The sequence below is a fragment of the Trifolium pratense genome, linkage group LG3 (assembly GCF_020283565.1).
Source record: "Trifolium pratense cultivar HEN17-A07 linkage group LG3, ARS_RC_1.1, whole genome shotgun sequence".
NCBI lineage: Eukaryota > Viridiplantae > Streptophyta > Magnoliopsida > Fabales > Fabaceae > Trifolium > Trifolium pratense.
In genome coordinates this window covers 12,693,174-12,717,966 of record NC_060061.1, presented here as the reverse complement: position 1 = coordinate 12,717,966, position 24,793 = coordinate 12,693,174, and the positions used below count along the sequence as shown (strand labels likewise).

Below are 24,793 nucleotides of genomic sequence, written 5' to 3'. Positions count from 1 at the left end.
AGTATGTTTAACTAGTGTTCGGGAATACTGTTTAACATTTTTCATAAATAAATTAGAAAGTTCAAATTATTTGGGGGTGAAATCCCTCGTCTTGTATAGGGATGAAATTGGTTAAACATTTTTTCTAAAAGATAATACCTTGTTGCGTAAAATTATAAGGAAAAAAATTAAACCATAAAAGGGTCCTTTTGAATTGACTTAATTTTTGAGCTTATGTAAAACAACTTATGCAAATAAATCAGTTTTTATGCATTATATATAAGCTTTTCAAGGTAATTTGTGATAAAAACAACTTATAAAAATACAATTTTTTTAGTGAAAACTTATGAATTAACATAAAATTTTAATTATTTATATAAACTATTTTCATAAGCTTAAAAATAAGCTGCCCAAGACATACAAGTGCAGCTTTCACTTTTTTTGTTTAGCTAATAAAAAATCTTTAAAAATTGATATGCCCATCTCTCCAACAGGTCGACCCCACAAGTTGAAAGTGCCGTGACGTAAAAAAATAAGTGTTTGAAAAAAAGGGAATATTTTATATGCAAAGGGACAAGTTACATTATACAATAATAACAAGTAATCCATATTAGAAAGGGACAAGTTACATTATTCAATCCAATAATTGAAAATGAAAATTGTTTACCTTGACAAGTCACAAGTTTGAGAGAAAGAAGAAGTCAAAGAATTAGAAAAAATTTGATTATCTTCACAAATATTTGTTGAGATGAATGTGTCTTTTCTAGTCAGTAATTTATTGTGTGGTTTCTGAGAATAAAAATAAAAATTTATGTATCTACTTATATAACTATATGAACTGCTGAAAGTGTTGTCTCTAGAAAAAGTTGACTAGAAGGTTTGAAAGTACCAACAAGCAATAATAACTGAAAATTGATATTGTTTCTTATATTCCCTCTCCCTCCATATATACATTGCATTGCACTACTTCTCAGGGAAGTAAGAGTCATTTGTTCATTCATGGGTTCTATTGATGATGTTGATCACAATATTCCTCAACTGGAAGAACAAGGCCTTCTTCAGGTTCTCTTCTCCTTCTGAATTCATACTTTTCTTTCTTTTTTCCATAAATAGATAAGATAAATGTGTTTTATTCTCTGCTTAATTAGCTTAATAATTACATCTCCTTCTCAAGAACTACCACCTAATAGCTAGTTTCATGAGTGTATGCTTGTTTTCACTTTCACTATGTATTTTCAAGATGTTAATTAGAGGTGATAATATCTTTATTTTCTTGTTAGGTTTAATTAGCCTAAAACTATGTCACTTTATGTGAATCACAAATATATATCACTCACTCACAAACTGAAGCTTGAGCATAATATTATTAATCACAGACAACTGCGTTGAATTAAATTACCATGATTTTGTATATGTTTGTTTCGGAGTTGAAAATTTTAGTTAACGTGCGTCTAATCTGGTGCATCAATTTATAGCTTCTACATATTGACCTTTTAATTGCCTTGGAAAGCAACAATGAGTGGGAAAACACCGAACGAAACATACCCTATTCATGGCGTCCAACCTAGCAATTTCGGCATATCTACCGGTTGAGCTGGATTTGTGGACGAGAAAAATTGATTTTGATTGAATTGCTTTTAGTTGAAACTGAGTTGACCAATAAAAGTGGTATTTTGCTTTGTGATATGTTAATTTATTTTAATTCTTAAGGATGAAACGACCGAACAATACACAGGAGATGGTTCGGTTGACTTTAGAGGGAAGCCTGCTATTAAGCACAATACTGGCAATTGGAGAGCTTGTCCGTTTATTCTAGGTATGCTTGCCTTTTTACATTGACCTTATGTTTTAAATGATCCATTTTCATTTGTATCATATTTATGTATATAAATCACAGGTAATGAATGTTGTGAACGTTTGGCTTTCTTTGGCATTGCAACAAACCTTGTTACCTATCTTACCACCAAACTACATGAAGGAAATGCCTCTGCTGCCAGAAATGTCAGCATCTGGCAAGGAACTTGTTATCTTACACCTCTCATCGGAGCTGTTCTGGCAGATGGTTACTGGGGAAGATACTGGACAATCGCTGTTTTCTCTATGATTTATTTCGTTGTAATATACTTAAGATACATTTTCTTCTCCTAGTCAGTAATAGTCTTTAAATGTTTGTTTTATTGTGTCATACTGATATGGTTGTTTCTTGCAGGGAATGTGTATCTTGACTCTTTCTGCATCTGTTCCATCGTTGAAGCCAGCTGAGTGTTTGGGTTCGGTATGTCCTCCGGCTAGTCCTATGCAATATTATGTGCTCTACTTTGGTCTCTATGTAATTGCACTAGGGACTGGCGGTGTAAAAGCATGTGTGTCATCTTTTGGGGCCGATCAGTTTGATGATACTGATCCCAAGGAAAAGGCCAAGAAGGCTTCCTTTTTCAACTGGTATTACTTTTCTATCTACCTAGGTGCCCTTGTGTCATGTAGCTTCATTGTGTGGGTTCAAGATAATGCAGGATGGGGTCTTGGATTTGGCATTCCTGCTTTATTTATGGGGTTATCCGTTGGAAGCTTCTTTTTAGGCGCCTCTCTCTACAGGTTTCAAAAACCAAGGGGTAGCCCTATTACAAGAATGTGCCAGGTTGTGTTAGCATCTGTCCGGAAGCATAATTTGGTTGTGCCTGAGGATAGTAGTCTCCTGTATGAGATGCCTGACAAGAATTCCGGAGTTGAAAGAAGTCGCAAACTGATGCATCATGATGATCTCAAGTAATGTTTTTACTTCAAGCTTTCTTACCGTCTTTATTGCACTGTGAAATCGTATGCTAAAATTTGAAGTTTTGCCATTTTTTTGTAAAGTTTTCTTCCTACTAATAATCTATTGTTGATAATGTCTGAAGTATCCTCCCCAGCTTGAGAGTGCTTTCAACTACAACAGGGCTTCCTCTTCACGACCTTCTAAAACTCCTTTTTTCTTTTTTCTTTCTTTGTTTAAATAAAGGTATTTTGATAGAGCCGCTGTAGTGTCTGATTCAGAGAACAATAGTGGTGACTATTCTAATCCATGGAGGCTTTGCACCGTGACACAGGTGGAGGAATTGAAAATCTTGATTCGCATGTTTCCAATTTGGGCTTCAGGCATTATATTTTCTGCTGTCTACGCCCAGATGTCAACACTGTTTGTGGAGCAAGGAACTATGATGGACACTAATATTAGTTCCTTCAAATTATCCCCAGCTTCTCTCTCAACCTTTGATGTAGTAAGTGTTGTTTTTTGGGTCCCCGTCTACGACAAGATACTTGTTCCTATTGCAAGGAAATTTACAGGCAAGAAAAGCGGCCTTTCCGTTTTTCAAAGAATGGGAATTGGCCTTTTTATTTCCGGGCTGTGCATGTTATCAGCTGCTGTTGTGGAGATTAAGCGTTTGCAGCTTGCAAGAGAGCTTGACCTTGTTGATAAACCCGTTGCCGTACCCTTTAGTGTATTATGGCAAATACCTCAATATTTCTTATTAGGCGCATCAGAGGTATTCACATTCATCGGCCAGCTTGAGTTCTTCTACGACGAATCACCAGATGCTATGCGGACGTTATGCGGTGCCCTTCCGCTCCTTAATTTTTCATTGGGGAATTACTTGAGCTCTTTCATTCTTACTATGGTAACTTACTTTACTACACAAGGTGGGAGGCCTGGATGGATTCCAGATAACTTGAACAACGGACATCTTGATTACTTTTTTCTGGTTCTATCTGGACTTAGTTTATTAAATATGTTGCTGTACATAATTGCTGCAAAAATGTACAAGCAGAAGTAGGTTTCTTAAGATTTTTCAAGCATGTATTGCTCTTAAGAGCGGAAGCATGTTCCCATATTTCCTTCTTTCATTGTGGATATTCTTCTGCATGTTTAGTTTAGTATGCATATGCTAATTATAAATGGAGTTTGGGAAGGTGGATAATATGGGTTTTTGGAGACCGAGTTATGGAATCAAACTTACCATGTTGTAGATAATTATTTTTATGGGAGAAGAGCTAAGTGAGAAATATGCTTAGCGCTCTCAGCTGTGCAACTATAGTAGAAGATCAGCTAAACCTATGGCATTGAAAAGCAGATTCTTTTGAGTAAAATAAGCTTATAAGCTCATTCAAATGCACGATCATCGAGCAGACAAGAAGCTATTCAACAACTTATGGTTCAGTTTAGCTCCTCAAAAACTCCATGCTTTTAATTATTGAGAAGAGAAGTCTTGGCTGATCAAACTGGTGTGTGTTTTGCAAGAGCGAAGTAGAATTCACAGATCATTTATTCTTTACTTGTAACGTGTCATTGCATTTGGAAAAAATGTTATTTGTAGTTGGGTCAGGTGTAAGCACAGTTACGCTACATAATGGTAGAAGAGTGTCTAAGGCGCGTCGAAGCAAAGAAAATTCCCATTCTGTACAACTGAATGCAATCGAACACAAATTGATGTATATGGATAAGGGCACCCCTTTATTGTACTCATATATGTTAATATATTTTCCTTATCCAAAAAGGTATATATATGCTGCTAGGAATAAATAAAATAGAGGGTAATCCGTAATCACAACTCAGAAAAAGGAAACTTGGAAGTACTCTTATTTCAAATTTGAAACATTGATACAAATATATAGACTCTAGTAAATCTGTCCTAATTGCTTAATTACAAAGAAACAAAATATGAAATATCAAGCATACACAAATCAAATCTTAAAGCTAATACTATGCATTTTACATGTATTGATTGATTCCAATTTATAGAATATAACTAGTTGTGTAGGACTCATTGTCTATGTGCGAAAAATTATTTTTCTGATTTTGGTCTCAACTGTTGTATTTTTACCACAGGATATGTTTGATTACTTTAGCTGCTAAAAGCAATATTCTCTTCTATGCTTTAGCATCCTCATTATACATTTATTGATTCTCCTAATTTTAAGTCATAAAATGTGAAGTGAAAAAGCACTCCCAACTCCTTTTCAAACTCTCTAAAGGGAAATTTCAGAACGGTGGGTATCAACTTTTTACCTACCATTCTTTGTAGCCACTATGATTATAAAAATAAAATGCAGATGAGTGGCTCTCAAGAGACATTAAAATTGTCCTCATCAACTTTTAGACAGTAGAAAACAAGAAGACAAGAATGGAAAATTTTGAGGAACCTGCCAGATTACTTCTGGAAGATAGTCTTCTGCAGGTTCCAATTTAGCTTATCATCTGCATAAGTAGTAACTAATTCAGAGTGTTATCATGTTTATTTATTTTTATTTTTTGCAGTCTGAACAAAGTCTTCACACAGGAGATGGCTCGGTGAACATAAAAGGAGAGCTTGCTGTCAAGAGCGAAACTGGGACATGGAAAGCATGCCCCTTTATTCTAGGTGATTAACTGTTCTATGTGTTGTTCTCATGAGATGTAACCAACAATTTTTTATTTTTTTTCATTTTGGCATGTAACATATCTATATGATATCTAATATAGGTACTTTCTTTTGTGAACGTTTGGCGTATTACGGGATTGCTACAAATCTTGTCACTTATCTCACCACAAAACTACATCAAGGACTTGTTTCTGCCGCAAAAAATGTTACCACTTTTCAAGGAACTTGTTAACTTACACCTCTCGTTGGATCCTTCTTCGCTGATGCTTACTTGGGAAGATACTGGACAATTGCAGTGTTCTATGGAATCTATCTCATAGTAAAATTTAAAACAACGATTTATGTTTTTTCATGGATTTTATTTGATAGTTTTTATCATTCTTTATCTGTATTATATGTTTATTTGTTTCTGTCTTTTAACATAATAGTATTTTTACAGGGAATCTGCATATTGATTCTTTCAGCAACCATTTCTGCATTGAAGCCAACGGAATGTGTGAATTATGTCTGTCCATCGGCAACTCTAGCTCAAAATGTTGTATTCTTCCTTGGAATCTTTTTAATTGCACTAGGAACCGGTGGAGTAAAGCCATGTATTTGGCCCTTTGGAGCCGATCAGTTTGATGATACAGATCATAGGGAAAGAGCGAGTAAAGGATCATTCTTCAATTGGAATTATTTCACTAGTAACATCGGTGCACTTTTATCAGTCACTATATTGGTATGGACTGAAGAAAATGTTGGATGGGGTCTTGGATATGGAATTTCTGCATTGTTTATTGTTATTGGAATCATAATTTTCTTTTTAGGCACACCAATCTATAGATTTCAAAGGCCAATGGGAAGTCCTCTTACAAGAATTTGCCAGGTGATTTCTGCTGCTATATTCAGGCGGAAATTGGAGGTTCCTCAGGACAATTGTCTCCTCTTTGAAACAGGAAGTTCTAGACTAGAGCATAGTGATGGATTGAGGTTATCTCATAGCTTCAAACATCATTTCATATCCAATTATACCATTCTTGTCTATTTCTTCTTAATGCATAGAGAATTTTATTTGTGTAATAACCATAATGTATACCGAAATATTTGGCGAATATAATCATACTGGTCATTGAATATATGAGGCACTATCCCTAGTCTTTGAATGTATCAAAATACAAACCCGTACAAATGTGTCTTTTGTTTGTCAGTTTGGTTCTCGTAAGTGTCTTTCATTGGTCGGTTTTGTCCTCGTATGTGTCTTTAATTAGTCACTTTGATCCATGAAATTGCTAACAGAAGACACGCTTGCTGACTCACATTTAGGGACCAAAATGACTTATTACTCAAATATTTGTAAAGAAAGAACCTTTTCTGTGATTTTTTGCCTACAAAATGACTTATTACTCTACTTTATCCAGATTCCTCGATAAAGCAGCAGTGATATCAAATGCAGATAAAGAAACAGCCGAAGCGACCAGTCCATGGAGGCTTTGTACAGTTACACAGGTGGAAGAGTTGAAGATATTGATCCGCATTTTTCCAATATGGGCATCAGGAATAATCTTCTGTGCTGTTTATGCACAAATGTCATCATTGTTTGTTGAACAAGGAAAAATGATGGACACAACCATTGATTCATTTAAAATTCCTGCAGCCTCTCTTTCAACTTTTAACATCATAGCTGTCATTATTTGGGTTCCAATTTATGATAGAGGAATTGTTCCGATTGCAAGAAAAATCACTAACAATGTAAGAGGTTTCTCAGAATTGCAAAGGATGGGAATTGGCCTTTTTCTCTCCATTATTTGCATGTCAGCTGCAGCATTATTAGAGACCAAGAGATTGCAAATTGCAATAGAATTTGGATTGGTTGATGAAAATGTTCCTGTACCACTTAGTATATTATGGCAGATACCTCAATATTTCTTGCTTGGTGCTGCTGAAGTGTTCACTTTTGTCGGACAACATGAGTTTTTCTATGAGCAAGCACCGGATACCATGCGCAGTTTCTGTAGCGCATTGGCACTTTTAACGAATTCTTTAGGGAATTATCTGAGTTCTTTGATTGTCACTATTGTTGATTGCATTACAACAAAAGATGGAAATTCTGGATGGATAAGTGATAACTTGAATGAGGGTCACCTTGATTACTTTTTCTGGCTTCTAGCTGGACTTAGTTTTGTAAATATGTTGGTATACATTTTTTATGCTAGAAAGTACAAACAAAAGAATGCTTGTCACACAAGTCATTCTTAAGGGAAGTGTTTGTGACTGTCAGTAGAATTCATATAGTAATTTTTATTTTCCAAGTGTAGAATTCAAAACTTTCTTAAGGCTATATAATCCATGAAGATTGTAGTTAATGTTTCTTACAGTACTATTTATCTTTAGTGTATTTACTGACTTATGTTGACTCGGAAAAACTTATATCACTTTTTCAAAGTCATAGCTTTTCTGTGCTACAGTGTTCATTAAGGCCTTATAAGCTATGTTCAGTTCAAAATATGCCTTTTAAACAGGTTTTTCTATATTATGGTAATTATAGGCCATAAAATGTGAAGCGAAAAAGCACTCCTAACTACTTTTCAAACTGACCAAAGGGAAATTTCAGAAAGGTAGGTACCGACAATTTTACCTACCATTTTTTGTAGGTATCATGGTTATAAAAATAGAATGTAAATGAGTGACTCTCAAGAGACTTCATAACTAGAACCATCAATTTTGAGACACTGGAGACTAAGAATGGAACATTTAGAGGAACCTAACAGATTACTTCTAGAAGATGTTCTTCAGGTTCCTAATTAGCCTATCAGTTGAACATCATATGGCATGCAACTTGTTTTTAGAGGCTATTTAGATTGATTTATTTGAGTTTATCTAAATAGCATAAACACTTGTGAGACAATTTGAGAGAGGTTATAAAAACAGCTTATGATATGTTGTCCATATGCTGTTTTCAACTCATTTCTATAAGCTCTCCATAATAGCTTATGAAAACAGCTTATAGCTTATATGGAAACATTTTGACTTTATTTTATCTTTTGCAGTCTGAAGACAGTCTTCACACAGGAGATGGGTCAGTAAACATAAACGGAGAGCGTGCTGTCAAGAAAGAAACTGGATCATGGAAATCATGCCTTTTTGTTTTAGGTGATTATTTAGCTGTTAAATGTGTTGACTGTTGAGCTTATGTCATGTAATGTAACCAACATTTTTTTTTTCTTTCTGTTTGACATGTGAAATATCTACATGATATCTAATACAGGTACTCTCTTTTGTGAACGTTTGGCGTATTATGGGATTGCTACGAATCTTGTGACTTATCTCACTACAAAACTACATCAAGGACTTGTTTCTGCCGCTAAAAATGTTACCACTTTTCAAGGAACTTGCTATCTTACACCTCTCATTGGTTCCTTCTTTGCCGATGCTTACTTGGGAAGATACTGGACAATTGCAGTTCTCTACGGAATCTATCTCATTGTAAAAATTAAAAATTATTATTTATGATTTTCTCATATTAAAGCTTCCGTAATAGTACTTTTAGGTGATAAATTTTTTTTTCCAGGGAATATGCATATTGTTTCTTTCGGAAACCATTCCTGCTCAAAGTGCTGTGTTCTTCCTTGGACTCTATTTGATTGCACTAGGGACTGGTGGAATAAAGCCATGTATTGTGCCCTTTGGAGCAGATCAATTTGATGATACAGATCATAAGGAAAAAGAAAGTAAAGGATCATTCTTTAATTGGATTTATTTTGCTGCTAACATTGGTGCACTTTTATCAGCCACTGTATTGGTATGGACTGAAGAAAATGTTGGGTGGGGCCTTGGATATGGAATTTCTGCATTGTTTATTGGTATTGGAATCATAATTTTCTTTTTAGGCACACCAATCTATAGATTTCAAAGGCCGACGGGAAGTTCTCTTACAAGAATTTGTCAGGTGATTTCGGCTGCATTATTCAAGTGGAAATTGGAGGTTCCTCAGGACAATTGTCTCCTCTTTGAAATAGGAGTGACAAATTCCTCCATTGAAGGAAGTTCTAGACTAGAGCATACTGATGGATTGAGGTTATTTCATAGCTTCAAACATCTTTTCATATCTAGTTATACATTTCATATCTAATGTGTCTTTTTTTTAATCAATTTGGTCCTCGTACATGTCTTCCGTAGGTCAGTTTTGTTCTCTGATGTGTCTTTAGTTAGTCGGTTTGATCCATAAAATTACCATCAGAAGACACGCTCAGGGATGTTTTTCTAATTTCAATACATTCAAGGACTATAGTGACATTGTCTCACACATTGAGGGAGAAACTTCTGTCATTTTATTTATGCCTACAAAATGACTTATTACTCTCTACTTTGTGCAGATTCCTTGATAAAGCTGCAGTAATATCAGATGCAGAAAAAGAGAGACCCGAAGCAACCAGTCCATGGAGGCTTTGTACAGTTACACGGGTGGAAGAATTGAAGATTTTGATCCGTCTTTTTCCAATTTGGGCATCAGGAATAATCGTCTGCACTGTTTATGCACAAATGTCATCATTGTTTGTTGAACAAGGAAAAATGATGGACACAACTATTGCTTCATTTAAAATCCCAGCAGCCTCTCTTATAGCTATTGACATGATAGCTGTCATTATTTGGGTTCCAATTTACGAAAAAGGAATTGTTCCGATTGCAAGTAAAATCACTAACGATGTAAAAGGTTTCACAGAATTGCAAAGGATGGGATTTGGTCTTTTTCTCTCAATTATTTGCATGTCATCTGCTGCATTAGTCGAGACCAAGAGATTGCAAATTGCAAAAGAATATGGATTAGTTGATGAAAATGTCTCTGTACCACTTAGTATATTATGGCAGATACCTCAATATTTTGTGCTCGGCATTGCTGGGGTATTCTATTTTGTGGGACAGCACGAGTTTTTCTATGAGCAAGCACCGGATACAATGCGCAGTTTTTGCAGCGCATTGGGACTTTTAACAATCTCTATGGGGAATTATCTGAGCTCATTGATTCTCACTATAGTTTATTACATCACAACAGAAGATGGAAATTGTGGATGGATAACAGATAATTTGAATAAGGGTCATCTTGATTACTTTTTCTGGCTTCTAGCTGGACTTAGTTTCTTGAATATGTTTGTATACATTGTTTATGCTAGACAGTACAAACCAAAGAAGGCTTGTCACACAAGTCTTCCTTAAGGGTAGGGTGGTGTTTGCTTTTGGGATACTTCTTTTTGTGTAACTAGAGTAAGCTAGTAACATTGATGGCTATAATATAGGTTAGTGACCTTGATGGATATAACTTGTGGTCTTGTGATCAAATTCCAATTTTCTTTGGAAGCAAGACGAAAGCAATTGAATCATACTTGAGAGCCATTAGAATTTCTAAATAAGGGTGATGTAGAAAATGTTTGTTTGTTTGCTTGAATATGAGGAGTAAAACTTTGGGAAGGAATCCTCTTGAAGTAGTAAATAAATGTCACAAGAAAGAAAGAAGATTTGAATTGTGATATTTTTTAAAATTGTTTTATCTTATGTTAAATAACTCAAGACAATATTTCTTTTAAGAAGTTAGTTAATAAGGAACAGAGATTAGGATAGGCCATAGTTTGTCCACAAATGAAGAAGATATTTGTTTCAAGTGTGTGACAACTTGCACAAGTTACAAGGCCTTGCAACTGGGAAATAAATTCATGTGTTTTATGACTCGTCCAAAATGTATCTTTACATATCTTCCTTAGTCCTTTTCTCTTGGGAAAATTGCTTTTTCCCCCATTGTTTCCTCCAAGGCCCCCCAAAATGACCATTTTGACCCTATAAATGCATTTGGACTATAGAATCCGAAATTTGTTTTTTATGGTCCATACAATCCGAAATCAGTTTAAACAAGCAATTGGCTGGTTATGCCTGCCTTGTACGTGATGTTTTGGCCAGAAAAACCTGGGTTTGGACTGTACAATCTGAACTTCCTTATTTTTTACGGTTTTGGAGTATGGAAGCCGAAACTTGTTTGATATGGACCATACAATCCGAAATCCGAAACCTGTTTAAACAAGCCATTGACTGGCTATGCCTGGCTTGTACATCGTTGATAGTTTGCCTAGGAAAACTTGATTTTGGACTGTACAATCCGAAATGCTTTGATTTTTAAAATTTTGCATCAATTTGGATTCTACCAACCGGAAACGCTCATATTCGGTGTGTAGGATCCGAATTGAGTCTATATAGCCTATATTTCAGAAGTTGCACTTTCATAACCTCTTGGACACTCAATTGGGAGCTTTGGAGCTAGGGCAATTTTTTTGGCGTATCAGAGACTTGAAAGCAACGTTTATTCACTCAAAGAGGGGCGCAATACTCAATCGGAGTCATACAAGAGGTAATAAGCACTTTAAACCGTTAGTTTTTTCAATTTTCATGGTTTTATAATCGCAGTCGCGTTTGGCTCATACAATCCGAACCCATTTCGGATCCCACATGCCAAACTGGACAGCTTTTTAAAATTTTGAAATTTATTGTGATAGGTAGGGTTTGTGATGGCTGAACCTCCGTTTGAAATGAAACCGAACATCGATGAACCCGACATTGCACAACCTAATGTAGTTGAACCCGCAAATATTTTGGTTAAGACAGAAAATGAATCACGAAAATTGATTCGATCACAAACGAACACCACCATCAATTGAATGGATTGAGAGAATGAAAGGGATTCAAAACTTACTTATAATGTCTTTCATTTGGAATTTACGATCCAAATACTCCCCTACTAGCGTCTGACTTGAGTAAGAATGGAAGGGAATCGAAGGGATTGAGATTGAGATTGAGAGAACCGAGTAATCGAAGTTGTGAGAATTGAAGGGATTGAGAGAACCAAGTAATCGCTTCAGATAAACCCTAGACGGTCTAAAACAGTCCAAGCAATTTCAACGCAAATTTCTTTTATATATTTCCTCTTCGGACTGTAGAATCCGAACGTTTGCGTTTCTGGAGCGCAGAGGCCAAACATAATTTGGTTTGGATTGTAGACTCCAAACCAACGTATAAGCAAAATTTTTGCGCCCCCCCCCCCCCCCCCCCCCAAAAAAAAAAAACGTGTTCCCATCTATAATTGCCTTGTTTCGGATCCCACAAACCGCACATAATGTATTTCGGATCCTAGAATCCATAGCTTCCTGAACCCCCCAAATTTAAGGTTATTTTGGGATTTTTGGGGGGTTTAAGAGGAACATGGGGGGTGAAAAAAGCAATTTTCTTCTCTTGGTAGGAGTGAGATATGCTAGATTTTTTTACCCTGCATTTTTGTAGATGTGGAGTGCTCCTTTGATTCTTTAATGGGGCCTTGAATTTTTTAAGTCCATTAAGGGCTACGCCCATGAGAAATTTTTATGTCATGTTTGAAATAACTCCAACATTTATGTTTCAAAGTATAATAACCATTTTTTTTTGAAGCATAAGGCATATTCTCATGTGAAGTCAACTTTATATAGTGGTTCTAGGCTTCCAACACCCTCTTAATCGCAGTTGTGGGGATCGAATCGTGATCCTTTCTACCAAGTTCAACGTCAATCACCAATCATTAAACTAACTAACGATCGATTATTCTTTATTCATTATACACCTAATTATTCTTATTTTGTTCCCGGCTATTCTTGCATTAATTAATTAATTAATATTGTAAGAATTATTTGACAGGAAAAAATGTATTATTAATTTATTTTTTAACAATCTTTTATATTATAAGTTTGTATACACAACCAAACTCTAAACCCTAATTTGTTTTTCCTGTTTTCCCTCCATTTTATGAGGCAATTTTTATTAAAAAATAATATAATTTTGTCATGACTAAGATTGGAACCCACAACCCTTCAATGCAAGGCAATATTTCCAACTACTATGACAAATATATCAATTGTGATTAAAATTATGTGCAATAATTGATAAGCACCATCAATTATTGTTGACTATATTATTCATCACGAAATATTTTTATGACTTTCCTGATCAATGATTTTTTTTTCTATCGGATCATAAATTTAGAGAATAATTATCATGTGAGATTTGAAAAGTTATTATCACTTGTGATTTGGAAAGTTATATATATATATATATATATATATATATATATATATATATATATATATATATATATATATATATATATATATATATATATATATATATATATATTCTCATACTATAACACCTTCAATAATATTAAAATCTATTAAAAAAAAAACATCTTTCACATTTCAATGTCATTATGTAACCTTGCTTATATCACTTTTTAAATTATTTATTATGCAGTTTATTAAATTGTAGTTTCTTAAAATTGGAAAAAGAATTTTGTCAAAAAAAAAGGAAAAAAGAATTGATATTTTTTATAAATACCCTTTATTTTTACGTTAATGTATCCAAACATAAATCAATTATGTTTAACTCACTTTTAACCAAAATCAAATCTATCAAACTCAATTCTGCTACATCAATTTTTTTTTGCAATACAACCAAACACAACCATAGTCATGTCACTAATCACATTCATTATTTTGATTTTAACATTGTAGATTTAATATTAACCGATGATCAATTTATACAATATGCACTAGCAGATATTGAGATGATATTACGTAGTTGTGGGAAGAGTTTAAAAGATTATCCTCCAATGCCTAGAGCAGACACATCATTAGTTCCTGATATACAAAATAGTTTAATACACGAAGAATTGAATTATAACAGACAATCATTAGCTGAGGAACATGTTAGATTGATGTCAACTATGACTTCAGAGCGACGTAAAGTATATGACACAATCATGACAGGAGTTAACGAAAACAAATCTGGTGTGTTTTTTCTTTATGGTTATTGCGGTCAGGGAAGACATTTATCTGGAGGGTCATGTCAGCCGCATTACGCTCAAAAGGTGAGATAGTTTTAACCAATGTTTTAAAACTCGGACCGGTGATCGACCCGGTCAAAGCACTGGGTCACTGGTTCACTGGTCAGACCAGTGGGTCACTGGTCAGACCGCATGACTATTGACCCGGCTTTTATAACAAATTTAAATATATTAACTTGAATTTCATAACAATAAAATTTAATAAAAAAAAAACTTCTTTCAAACTTTTTTCAATAAAATTTCATATATTTAAAAAAAAAACACACAAAAGCTTTTCATTTCATCATTATTTATATTTTGATTCACATATCTATCCGTATAATATTATAATTTAATCAATAAAAGTATTATCATATCATAATTTTTAATTAGAACAACATAATTTATAAGTCCAAAAAAAATAATACATAATTTAATATTTTATATTAAAATAAAACAGTGAATATATATTAAATTAAAAATAATAAGGAAAAAAATGATCAATGTATTTATTAATACATGCCATGATGTTTTATAACTAATATAGTAGTATAGTAGTATTAAATATATTTCAGTTATTTAGAATATCACATAAATGTGAGTGGCCTAGTGGTAGTAGTGATGCTCCTATATCCAAATGACCTGAGTTCAACTCTCATATACAACATATTTACAATTTTTTTGAAATAATTGATTTCCTCTTCAAACCGGTCCGGTTCACGCGTGCGGGTTAACCCGGTTCCCGGTTTTAACAATTGCCTCAAGTGGGATCGCTGCATTGCTTATATCTGGCGGTAGAACAACACATTCAAGGTTTTGTATTCCTCTAAATGTTGACGAGTTTTCAACAATCATGACAAGAGTTAACGAAAACAAACCTGATGTGTTTTTTCTTTATGGTTATGGCGGTACAGGGAAGACATTTATCTGGAGGGCCATGTCAACTGCATTACGCTCAAAAGGTGATATAGTTTTAACAGTTGCCTCAAGTGGGACCGCTGCATTGCTTATACCTGGCGGTAGAACATCACATTCAAGGTTTTGTATATTCCTCTAAATATTGACAAGTTTTCAACATGTACCATAGTTCCTAAAAACCCTTTAGCGCTATTAATACAAAAAGCAAAGCTCATTATATGGGATGAAGAAAAATTCAATAGTCGACATAATAAATGATTATATGATTATATGTTGGATTTAATTCCTGGTGAAGAAAAAACATATTTGAGTTATGATACTTCACTCACACAAAATGTAGACAGTCAAACAGTGGATGATGTTCATACTCCTGAATTTTTCAACACGATTTCTACGTCGGGACTTCCAAATCACAAGTTGAGACTTAAGGTTGGAGTTCCAGTTATGCTATTAAGGAATTTGAATAAAAAATTAGGATTATGCAATGGAACAAGACTTATTATTACGAGATTGGGAAACGTGCTCTTTAAGGAAAAATTATTTCAGAAAGTAATATTGGTGATCAGGTTTTCATACCTAGATTTTCTCTGATACCATCTGACGTGAGAATTCCTTTTAAATTTCAACGGAGACAATTTCCTATAATGATTTCTTTTGCGATGACTATTAATAAGAGTCAGAGACAATCTTTAAAGCATGTTGGGATATATCTTCTGTCGCCAGTGTTTTCATATGGTCAGTTGTATGTTGCAATTTCAAGAGTTACTTCTAGAAAAAGATTAAAAATATTGATCATCGATAACGACAGTGAAGATACGACTAAGACTTCAAATGTGGTCTATAAGGAAGTCTTTTGTAATATAACATAATTTTCTTTCTATGAATATTTATCCAAAATTATTGTTGAACTATCATTTAATACTACTCAACTTTTTTCATATACCTTACATTATTGGAATTATCATATCTTATTTAATCATTATATATCTTACAATTAATCAGAGCCGCGGGTCGATGTTCTAGTTAAGTAAAACCCTAAAGCATTTGTGAACAAAAATGTAAAACCCTAAATCAACAAAACTCAGCAACACTCCATCACCTTATTGCATCAGAAACAGATAGGAGTCGGCGCCGGAGATTCTCGTCGTCCACCAGCAACAGTGACAAACCCATCCAGGTTTTCCTTCTTTTTTCTCTATCTGGAATGCTGCGATTCACAACATAGAATTTATCTCAGAACAGAAAAAATGGCGTAGTTGGTAGTAATTTACAGTGTCTTTATTAATTAACTCTGTAACCCTAATTTCTTGCACAATTTCTTTTTGATCCTATTCCTGTTCAAATTCAGATTGATTCTGTAGAAACTTATATGAAATTGTAGCATTTAATTTTAGGAATCATCTGTTTTAAAAAATTATGGCTGTTCCAAGTTCAGTTTTGAAGGTAGAAGAAATTCAAGGTAGAGGAAGAGGAATAGTTGCATCTCAACCTCTCAAAGCTGGCCAAATCATCCTCACAGATTCACCAATCCTTCTATACCCTGTTTCCCCCTTTACTCCACATTCATCTTCCTTTTGTGATCATTGCTTCAAATCATTGCAGCATCAATCTTCAATTGTTTCGTGTCCTTCGTGTCACCAATATCGTTTTTGCAATTCAATTTGTCTCTCGAAAGCTCTCGGTTCTTCGCACTCAACATGGGTTTGTCAATCATTATCTCAACTCCAAACCAATTCGGTTCTTGTTCAACAACCCCTCGAACGCCAACTACAAGCTCGTTTTCTTATTGCTGCTTACAATCTTGCTGTTACCGCCCCGTCAAATTTTCAAATTTTGTTATCTCTACAAGGTTCTCATGATAATGATGATGCAGCTCAGTTCCTACACTCCGTTATTTCATCCCTATTTTCAGGTTCATACCCGCGTAATGAGTTGTTTTCATTGCAACTCACGTCTTCGCTCCTTGCTAAGGATAAGCTCAATGCTTTTGGTTTAATGCATCCTTTCTCTGAAAATGATGAGAATAGGTCTGTTAGAGCTTATGGCATTTACCCTTATGCATCCTTTTTTAACCATGATTGTCTTCCCAATGCGTGTAGATTTGATTATGTTGATGTTAATCCACCTTATCACGCCGACGGTCTTAATAATACTGACTTTGTTATAAGGATGATTCATGATGTTCCTCAAGGTAGGGAGATTTGTTTGAGTTATTTTCCTGTTAATGAAAACTATTCTAGTAGGCAGAAGAGATTGTTGGAAGACTATGGTTTTGCGTGTAATTGTGATCGATGTACTGTTGAATCGAATTGGTCGGATAATGAGAGCGTTGAAGGAAATGTGGAGGAGGATGATGGACAAGAGGTTATGGTTATGGATGATGATGAGGAGGAGGAGCAAAATGAAAATATGGAACCATCAGACAATGACAATAATGATTTCCCACATGCTTATTTCTTTTTAAAATACATGTGTGATAGAACAAATTGCTGGGGTACTTTGGCTCCTCTACCGCCACAGGGTGATGCATTATCTAATGTTATGGAATGTAATGTCTGTGGTAAATTGAAGAGGGACGATGACGACGTGAATATTGATGATAAAAGGCAAGATGGAGTTGCCATGGAGGACTGAGCAGTTACAATGATGCTTTTGTAAGTCTACCTGAATTCCTCATTGCATCATCTTTTTGTCATTTCTACAACTCTGTATTGGCCTGCTGAAATTATTGGGTTGTTATTATTGTGACCATATGCATACACATATATTTTTTTAAATAATTCATTAGAGATGGTGCCCCTGTTTGGTCTTTGGTATCATTTCTGGTTTCCCTAAAAATTTGTCATAATGTCTGTTAAAAAGGGAGACCTAGGATATGGACTATACAACAGATCTGAATAATAGGGATTTTAGTTATACAGAATGTAGGGACACTAACGATGCATACACATGTATAATAAGCTAAGGTTATTTAAATTTCACCAGTTGATTTTCCAAAGAATGACTATAGCTCCTATCCCTAATTCTATAGCGAGTTCATTGAATTGGAGGATTTAAATCCTAAACTATTTGCAATAGATGATTTATCTGCTAAATGTTTTGCAGTATTTTTCAAGTGAATTTTTAGGTTTTCTTGCAGTTGCGGAAAACATATGGAACTGTTACAACTGTAGAACATATTTTAGGAAATTGAAACATGTTCTTTATCTTTACTCCCTGAAAGTTTTTTCCGTTTAATTTTTGATGCATTTTTTTTTTCTTTTCTCTTTCATATAAAATGTATCTACCTTAGTTATTTAAGATATGAAGTTATTGGTTGCCAAAGAAGAAAGAAACAATGATTAGTCTTTCTGGTCTGGTTTTGTTCCTATGTTATTAGTTAACGAAAATTGCTGTCAAACCATTAATCTTTGGTCTCTGTTCAAGTCATGTCTTAAGGGAAAGATAATGCACGATGCTTGATTATCAAATATCATAACAAGGGAAGAAATGCAGAGTAGCAAATAAAAAGAATTGGTATACATGCCAATGCCAAAAAATAAAAGAAATGTAACCCTTTTGTTGAATAGTTGTAATCAATTCAAACAGAAAGTTGTCTGGTTTGTCTCCTTTTACACCCTTTCATAAGTGGCTTGTTTATCACACCTACCAACCCGTTTTCATTATCTGTTATATTTAGAATTTTGAAATTATCGCTAAAATTTCTATCTCTTCTTTATTATGCTTGTGTCCTCATATTCTTTGAACGTGATGAGTGTCCCATTACTTGTCTCTGTTCAATTATATACATGTATGGTTCACCATTTTCTCTAATTGGGTCATGGGGTTATTTGCAGGCATTGTTGCATGCAGATGGAGGGAACTCTTCCTAGATTTTCTGCATATTGCACTATTTACAAGCTGAGACAAATGCTTAAAGCTCAGGAATCAAATTATACTTTTACTTATGTTTTTTAAGAGTGTAATGGTATGTTCTATGCTGTGGTTTGTTGCTTTATTCGAAATTCTGCTTTAAAATTTTGCCGGCAAAATATCAGGATCTCCATTTTTGAAATGTACTTTTATTTTAGATCACAATAGTCTCTTGCTTGAGGACAATGTTTTATAGTGATTTTTTTATGTTATTTCGTAATTTAGATAAGTTAAGTTAATTTGTTAATTTGAGTGTGTTTTAACAGTTCTTCTGTTGTAGACTATACTAAAATTTCTTCTTAAATTCTTCACAGGTTGATTGGTTCTATCTTTAACTTGTCTCCCTTTTTTTTCCTCATAAAAAAGGTACTCCTATTTTAATTCCAAAAAATAAAGGATGTAGATAAATGAGATACTTTAATTTCAAAAAAATAAAGTATTTGGATAAATGAGATATTTTAATTTCTTTTTTTAAAAGGATGTGGATTAATGGACACTTGCGCATATCTTTGGTAAAGTTTACGGAATATGTGCTTTTTTCCTTTCAAATTTTATATTTTCACATAAAAAAAATTGCACCAAGATGTATAAATTTTGAAGGGAAAACCCTCCTTACACATTAAGTAAACCTTAATCAACATTAATCATAAGAACCTGGTAGGAAATCAACATTAATCATACCTGCAACTAGGACACTATAACTAACTTTAACCAAACTTACACTTGAATTCTAATTCCCTGCTGATTAATGACTTAATATAATTTCAAAAAATTACCACTGCATTAATACAAAGCAACTTATCAGCATTACTTTAATGATACCAAATCTTTTAAATATATTTAATTATAGAATCATTTATAACTAGGTCACACTATTCATATGTTGACCCATCATTTCTATCATCATATTAGGTCAAAAACTATGAAAGAAAAACTAAATTGAGATGATGTACATGCATTTATTAATTTAAAGGTTATTCTAAAAGAAAAAGTTTAAAAATTAAGATGATGAGTTGAGTGCTTATTCATGAGAGTCTATAGCATGCGATTTACCTTTTTAGGTTTATTTAAAGGACTCTAGGGTTTTTAGTGTAGAGTGTCTCTTTTTTTTTTTACATGATATGAATGAATTACTATTTTTAATGAAAATGGATATTAAAGAAATTATTCTTTTATTTTCTATTATTGTAAGCAATTAAGATTTATTTTCTATGCTAGATTCGACGTTTTGAGTCCACAAGTCCTAACTCAACCGACAAAAAATGTTGAAATTGTTAGCTCGAATGTCATGAACGAGGTTCGAATCCCAGCTTCTCTACTTATGTGTTTAAGTTTATAATGACTTTGTCATTTCTTCTATAATGACTTTGTCATTTCTTCTGTCTACCAAAAATAATTCCGCGTTTTGAATTCAATTAGCATAATCTACCAACCCATGATGTCTCCTGCCTGCATTGAAGCATTAAACTTTTTTCATGAACATCATAAATTTTTGCCTGTTTTATCTAAGCACTCATAAAGTCTTGCTATGAATGTAAATAGAAATTGCAGTTTTGAAACTTATGAATTCAAATTTCCACTATATCATTTATTCTCTTAATCAGTAAACCATAAACATTAATGTTCCTTTCATGGAGTTGACATAGTTGGTTGGACTTTTTGCTCGCACTATTTGACTAATAACTCATGTTATAATTGAGAATTCCTTTTGTTAGTAGATTATTATACTTAAACTACATCTAAATTATTGTTGATGTTTGTAAGTCTTAGTGACTTTGCGGTTTTTGTGTCTCTACTATTCTAATTTTTTTATCCAAAAAATAATAGTTTCTTTCACACAATTGAATCAAAAGACTTTATATTATTATTATGGTGAACAGAACACTGAACAACAGAAATCCTCTGTTAGAATTCAATCAATTTTGACACAAAGAACCACACAGATTTTAGACATAGGCTGGCATTAGATTGTGAGTGCAACAATCAATATCCTCACAAACTACAATGCCTGTTTGTGAGTAACAAAATTCCACACAATTAAACAAATTCAAACCCCAAGAATCTAAAAGATGGTCCCTAAAACCAAAACCCATGATTTATTCCATCTTCTTCTTCTTCTTCTAGTCATCTTTTTACATGGGCCCCTCAATATAGCATGCCATCTTAGTGTGGGACCTTTTGTTATTTTGCACCCACCAAGAAGATTTTTCCATGTGGTGGTGGAAAATAGATTAGCTTATTATATGACCTCACCCATGATTGAGAAAATATGCATGAAAAATTATATTTGATTTCTCGTATAATAATTTATCTATTTAATTATTTCATACTGATTAAGAAAACTAGATTAGCATATATGATTTTCACTCATGAGTGAGAAAACATGCAAGAAAAATTATATTTCATCAATCGCATAATAATTGATCTATTTAATTATTTCATACAGATTAAAAAAAATATATACACTCTATAAGCGAAAGAGATAAAATTTTATTTTTACTAAATTATTCTTATTAAATATTGATGTTGATGTATTTACCATTATGATAAATATAAAATAAAATATATTAAATTGAGAGTGATGTATAAAATATTAATTAGATAATATATTAATTGAAAAAAAAATATTAATATCAATATGAAAATTGAAAATGACAGTTTGAAAAACAAAAACAAAAACAAAAAAGAAAAGCAAGGTCCAATAGAGAAACAGTTGGTAACCATATACCATACAAAGGGTCCATATCAATGAAGAAGAAAAAAAACACAAAAGAAAAAGCTGAAATTTGAATTATGTCTTTTTGACACACTTAATAGTATATATATTACTTTTACATTTAGACCAGAAACACAATATGATAACCATAGCAATTATTTAGTCCCCCACATATGTAACCAAATCAAATAAATTTTAAAAAATAAAGTGAATATTACTAGCATAGTACTACAACTACAAGGTACCATAATCAATCACGGTCGTTGATTTTTAGATCAGACGGTTCATATTTAAATTTCAATTTTACACTGTAAAAAGGTCTCAACCATCTATTGGAAATCGGACGGCCCAAATCAAATATAGTGTCCTGCTGTTACTGCGGCAAATCCAATTCCCTACTACTACCACTAAATTTTCAGAATCCCTAGAAACATTCACTTTTATTATCCTTTGGCCTGCATTGACTGACTCCAACTATATACTCATCTAAGTTTCCATATGCTTTTTCTATTTTCTTCCATAACTTGTACATAAATAGACCCTTTCTCATCATTTTTTGTAACACACTGTACACACAACAAAATGAATGATCTTCATAATTCCCTAGCTTATACTAATAGCCTTATCTATGGTTCTTCCCTAGTTTGGGATTATCACACTCTTCAAAATTTCAATGCATCAGACAACATGTCTTTAAGTACTATACTATAGCCATACACTTTATACTATATAGTATATTTATTTCTTTCCATAATGATTAATGTTGATGTTCAATTATGTTTTGTGACAGTTATGGATGCAAGTGCAGCTTCTTTTTCAACTCAAGAGTCTGATTTTTCAACTGGTTATCTAGAAGATGCTTTGATTGAGTTTGGTGAAAGTTCAAAAAGAAGACGGTTGCTGCCATATACTACTGATGCTTCTACTGATGATGAGCAAAGCAAGAGTACTATTTCCGTTGATGATTTTGACAAGGTATATATATATAGTAGAATTATATGTTTTCATTTTAGCTTTATGTTTGAAATTGTATAAGTTGTTCTTGGAGATGAGACTCATTGTTATATGTAACTTCAGAATTTCTGGAATTCCAACCTCATTTGGCACCAACCAGTGGAGAATTTCTACTGCATGGACCAGATAGAAAAGATTTGTGGATTTTCAGGTATATATGATTTGATGAATTTGATTTATATTTTGTTATGTATGAAGCATTGACACAGACAGAAAGGGACATTGGACATGATACTGACATATGTGTTATAGTCGTATCAGATACCGGACATGTCTTTAATATGAAGTGTCAGTGTTACATAGATTGTATTTGCAATTAAAACATAAAAAGTTAATGTTTCCTTTGTAAATTAATTGAGAATTGAAAAAGGATCCCAAAGAAATAAAAAGAAAAGAATAAAGGAAAAGTACAATGTTGATATAATTAATGATTAATATTGTTTCTTTTTGTTTTTGTTGTTGTTATTATTTTAATTATGCTAATTGGCACATGATTGATGATATAATTTAGATGAGCATATAAGCACATTGAGGAGTAGCATCAATGTCCAACCAAGTATTCTTCTAGAAGACACTAAAACAACAGAAGAAACAATATCAGCCTCTGAATCTCCAAATTCCTCTTCATCTTCATACAATGAATTATTACCAGTGACATGTTCCAAAACCACTAGAGACACCCCACTTGGTACTTTTATACACCCCTTTTATGTATGGTTTTAAATTGCAGTTACTGTCACAATGCAAACAGTTGTAGCTGATGCGGCCACAATTTCAGTTCCACTACGAACACTTCTAAAACCGTTATACGGTGGCCGCAATTGTAGACCGCAAAGGCACTGCGAAAACCTCTAATACTCTTAATGTATGTTTGATATCACGGTGAATTTACCAGAATCACTCTACAGTGATATCAAACATGCATTTATATTGTTACTACAACTACGGCTGCAGACTGCAATTTAAAACTATATATTATATGCTTGTTAATATTATGTGATGATTAATTAATGATGTGGATTGAAAACAGGAAGAAGAAGTAGTAGTAGTAGTAGTGAAGAGATGATTGAGAAAAAGAAGGAATTAAGAAGAACAAGAGTAGTATATCCATTTGCACTAGTGAAACCAGGAGGTGAAGAAGGTGATGTGACATTGAATGACATAAATGAGAGGATACTAATGGCACCAACAAGGCCAGTAAGGCATCCAGTTGGTGACTTTGCATGTCGGCCATGCGTATCTGCAACAGGTCCAGGCCTTTCAGGGAAAGCAGTGGTGGCCCTTACTAGAATCCACACTCAAGGTAGAAGAGGCACTATCACTATTATCAGAACCAAAGGCTAATTTCTAAATATTTCATAAATTCACACTCTTTGTGAATTGTTATGTTACTTGTATTGTAGTGTAGCAGCTTTTTTGAGACTTATTGCTTTGTTTTCATGTCCTTCTAAATTGTATAAAGATGGAAAGTGATGTATAATATTTTTGTATTCTATCTCTAGCTATATACATCATGTGTATAAAATATTATAGTTCAATTAATCTTATGTATATACTTCTCTTTAATATACTACATTCGTCTCTAATTATAAGACCTTGTTTGGCCACTGTACGTACGCCAATGCACAATTTTGATCACTAATATATTTAATTGTCTATTAGTAAAAATTATAAAAATATATTTTGAAAATACTCATCAAAACAAATTGAACAAGATCTTATATGCTAATATTTATATTTATATATTATTAAGAAAATACGGTCAAAACAAGGTAAATAAATAATACATTTTTGTCAAACATGATCTTATAATTAAGGACGGAGGTAATATATATGTTTGCTAAAGCAGATACCTCCAACGTTTTATGAATCTAAAATGTAAACTTCTTCTTATAATAAGGACTAGAGGGAGTATAACTTATAAGAGGGTCACACCAAACATGTATGGAAAAGTATTTTAGCTCAGCTGATTATTTTCATTTTGTCTAG

General features: G+C 33.3%; 5 protein-coding genes across 7 annotated transcripts; all 5 read left to right on the top strand.

The window, feature by feature from the left end:
• Positions 1-414: 414 nt before the first annotated feature.
• Positions 415-4,511, top strand: LOC123918832 (protein NRT1/ PTR FAMILY 8.3-like). 2 transcript variants are annotated; one of them, XM_045970987.1, is made up of 6 exons: positions 415-1,041; positions 1,690-1,795; positions 1,877-2,094; positions 2,189-2,745; positions 2,877-2,977; positions 3,066-4,511. In XM_045970987.1, the coding sequence occupies exons 1-6, from the start codon at positions 979-981 to the stop codon at positions 3,185-3,187; spliced, it is 1,167 nt and encodes a 388-aa protein (XP_045826943.1). In that variant the 5' UTR covers positions 415-978; the 3' UTR covers positions 3,188-4,511. The 2 variants fall into 2 exon arrangements, with proteins under 2 accessions (XP_045826943.1, XP_045826942.1); XM_045970986.1 differs by lacking the exon at positions 2,877-2,977 and having other exon boundaries at positions 585-1,041; positions 2,978-4,511.
• A 761-nt stretch (positions 4,512-5,272) lies between these two features.
• On the top strand, positions 5,273-7,613 carry LOC123918834 (protein NRT1/ PTR FAMILY 8.3-like). The gene is made up of 4 exons (XM_045970991.1): positions 5,273-5,375; positions 5,477-5,694; positions 5,815-6,347; positions 6,776-7,613. Exons 3-4 carry the CDS (start codon positions 6,214-6,216, stop codon positions 7,611-7,613), a joined length of 972 nt encoding a protein of 323 aa, XP_045826947.1. The 5' UTR covers positions 5,273-5,375; positions 5,477-5,694; positions 5,815-6,213.
• Positions 7,614-7,970: 357 nt separating this feature from the next.
• Positions 7,971-11,086, top strand: LOC123918833 (protein NRT1/ PTR FAMILY 8.3-like). Of its 2 annotated transcripts, XM_045970989.1 has the most exons (5): positions 7,985-8,150; positions 8,405-8,507; positions 8,623-8,840; positions 8,926-9,431; positions 9,731-10,933. In XM_045970989.1, exons 1-5 carry the CDS (start codon positions 8,100-8,102, stop codon positions 10,566-10,568), a joined length of 1,716 nt encoding a protein of 571 aa, XP_045826945.1. In that variant the 5' UTR covers positions 7,985-8,099; the 3' UTR covers positions 10,569-10,933. The 2 variants fall into 2 exon arrangements, with proteins under 2 accessions (XP_045826944.1, XP_045826945.1); XM_045970988.1 differs by having other exon boundaries at positions 7,971-8,507; positions 9,731-11,086.
• A 5,110-nt stretch (positions 11,087-16,196) lies between these two features.
• Positions 16,197-19,400, top strand: LOC123916774 (histone-lysine N-methyltransferase ASHR2-like). The gene is made up of 2 exons (XM_045968303.1): positions 16,197-17,816; positions 18,999-19,400. Exon 1 carries the CDS (start codon positions 16,579-16,581, stop codon positions 17,794-17,796), a length of 1,218 nt encoding a protein of 405 aa, XP_045824259.1. The 5' UTR covers positions 16,197-16,578; the 3' UTR covers positions 17,797-17,816; positions 18,999-19,400.
• Positions 19,401-22,116: 2,716 nt separating this feature from the next.
• LOC123916773 (protein XRI1-like) lies at positions 22,117-24,351 on the top strand. Its single transcript, XM_045968302.1, has 5 exons — positions 22,117-22,487; positions 22,581-22,765; positions 22,868-22,955; positions 23,316-23,492; positions 23,835-24,351. Exons 1-5 carry the CDS (start codon positions 22,373-22,375, stop codon positions 24,146-24,148), a joined length of 879 nt encoding a protein of 292 aa, XP_045824258.1. The 5' UTR covers positions 22,117-22,372; the 3' UTR covers positions 24,149-24,351.
• Positions 24,352-24,793: the final 442 nt, after the last annotated feature.

Bases quoted from the DNA above. Each gene is read 5' to 3' on its own strand.
- LOC123918832 (XM_045970986.1), top strand. From the start codon at position 979: ATGGGTTCTATTGATGATGTTGATCACAATATTCCTCAACTGGAAGAA. The intron at 2,095-2,188 runs GTAATATACTTA...TGTTTCTTGCAG, and splicing joins TCTCTATGATTTATTTCGTT to GGAATGTGTATCTTGACTCT. The intron at 2,746-2,977 runs GTAATGTTTTTA...GTTTAAATAAAG, and splicing joins ATGCATCATGATGATCTCAA to GTATTTTGATAGAGCCGCTG.
- LOC123916774 (XM_045968303.1), top strand. From the start codon at position 16,579: ATGGCTGTTCCAAGTTCAGTTTTGAAGGTAGAAGAAATTCAAGGTAGA.
- LOC123918833 (XM_045970988.1), top strand. From the start codon at position 8,348: ATGAAAACAGCTTATAGCTTATATGGAAACATTTTGACTTTATTTTAT. The intron at 8,508-8,622 runs GTGATTATTTAG...TATCTAATACAG, and splicing joins ATCATGCCTTTTTGTTTTAG to GTACTCTCTTTTGTGAACGT. The intron at 9,432-9,730 runs GTTATTTCATAG...TACTTTGTGCAG, and splicing joins GAGCATACTGATGGATTGAG to ATTCCTTGATAAAGCTGCAG.
- LOC123918834 (XM_045970991.1), top strand. From the start codon at position 6,214: ATGGGAAGTCCTCTTACAAGAATTTGCCAGGTGATTTCTGCTGCTATA. The intron at 6,348-6,775 runs GTTATCTCATAG...TACTTTATCCAG, and splicing joins GAGCATAGTGATGGATTGAG to ATTCCTCGATAAAGCAGCAG.
- LOC123916773 (XM_045968302.1), top strand. From the start codon at position 22,373: ATGAATGATCTTCATAATTCCCTAGCTTATACTAATAGCCTTATCTAT. The intron at 22,766-22,867 runs GTATATATATAT...ATGTAACTTCAG, and splicing joins CCGTTGATGATTTTGACAAG to AATTTCTGGAATTCCAACCT. The intron at 23,493-23,834 runs GTACTTTTATAC...GATTGAAAACAG, and splicing joins CACTAGAGACACCCCACTTG to GAAGAAGAAGTAGTAGTAGT.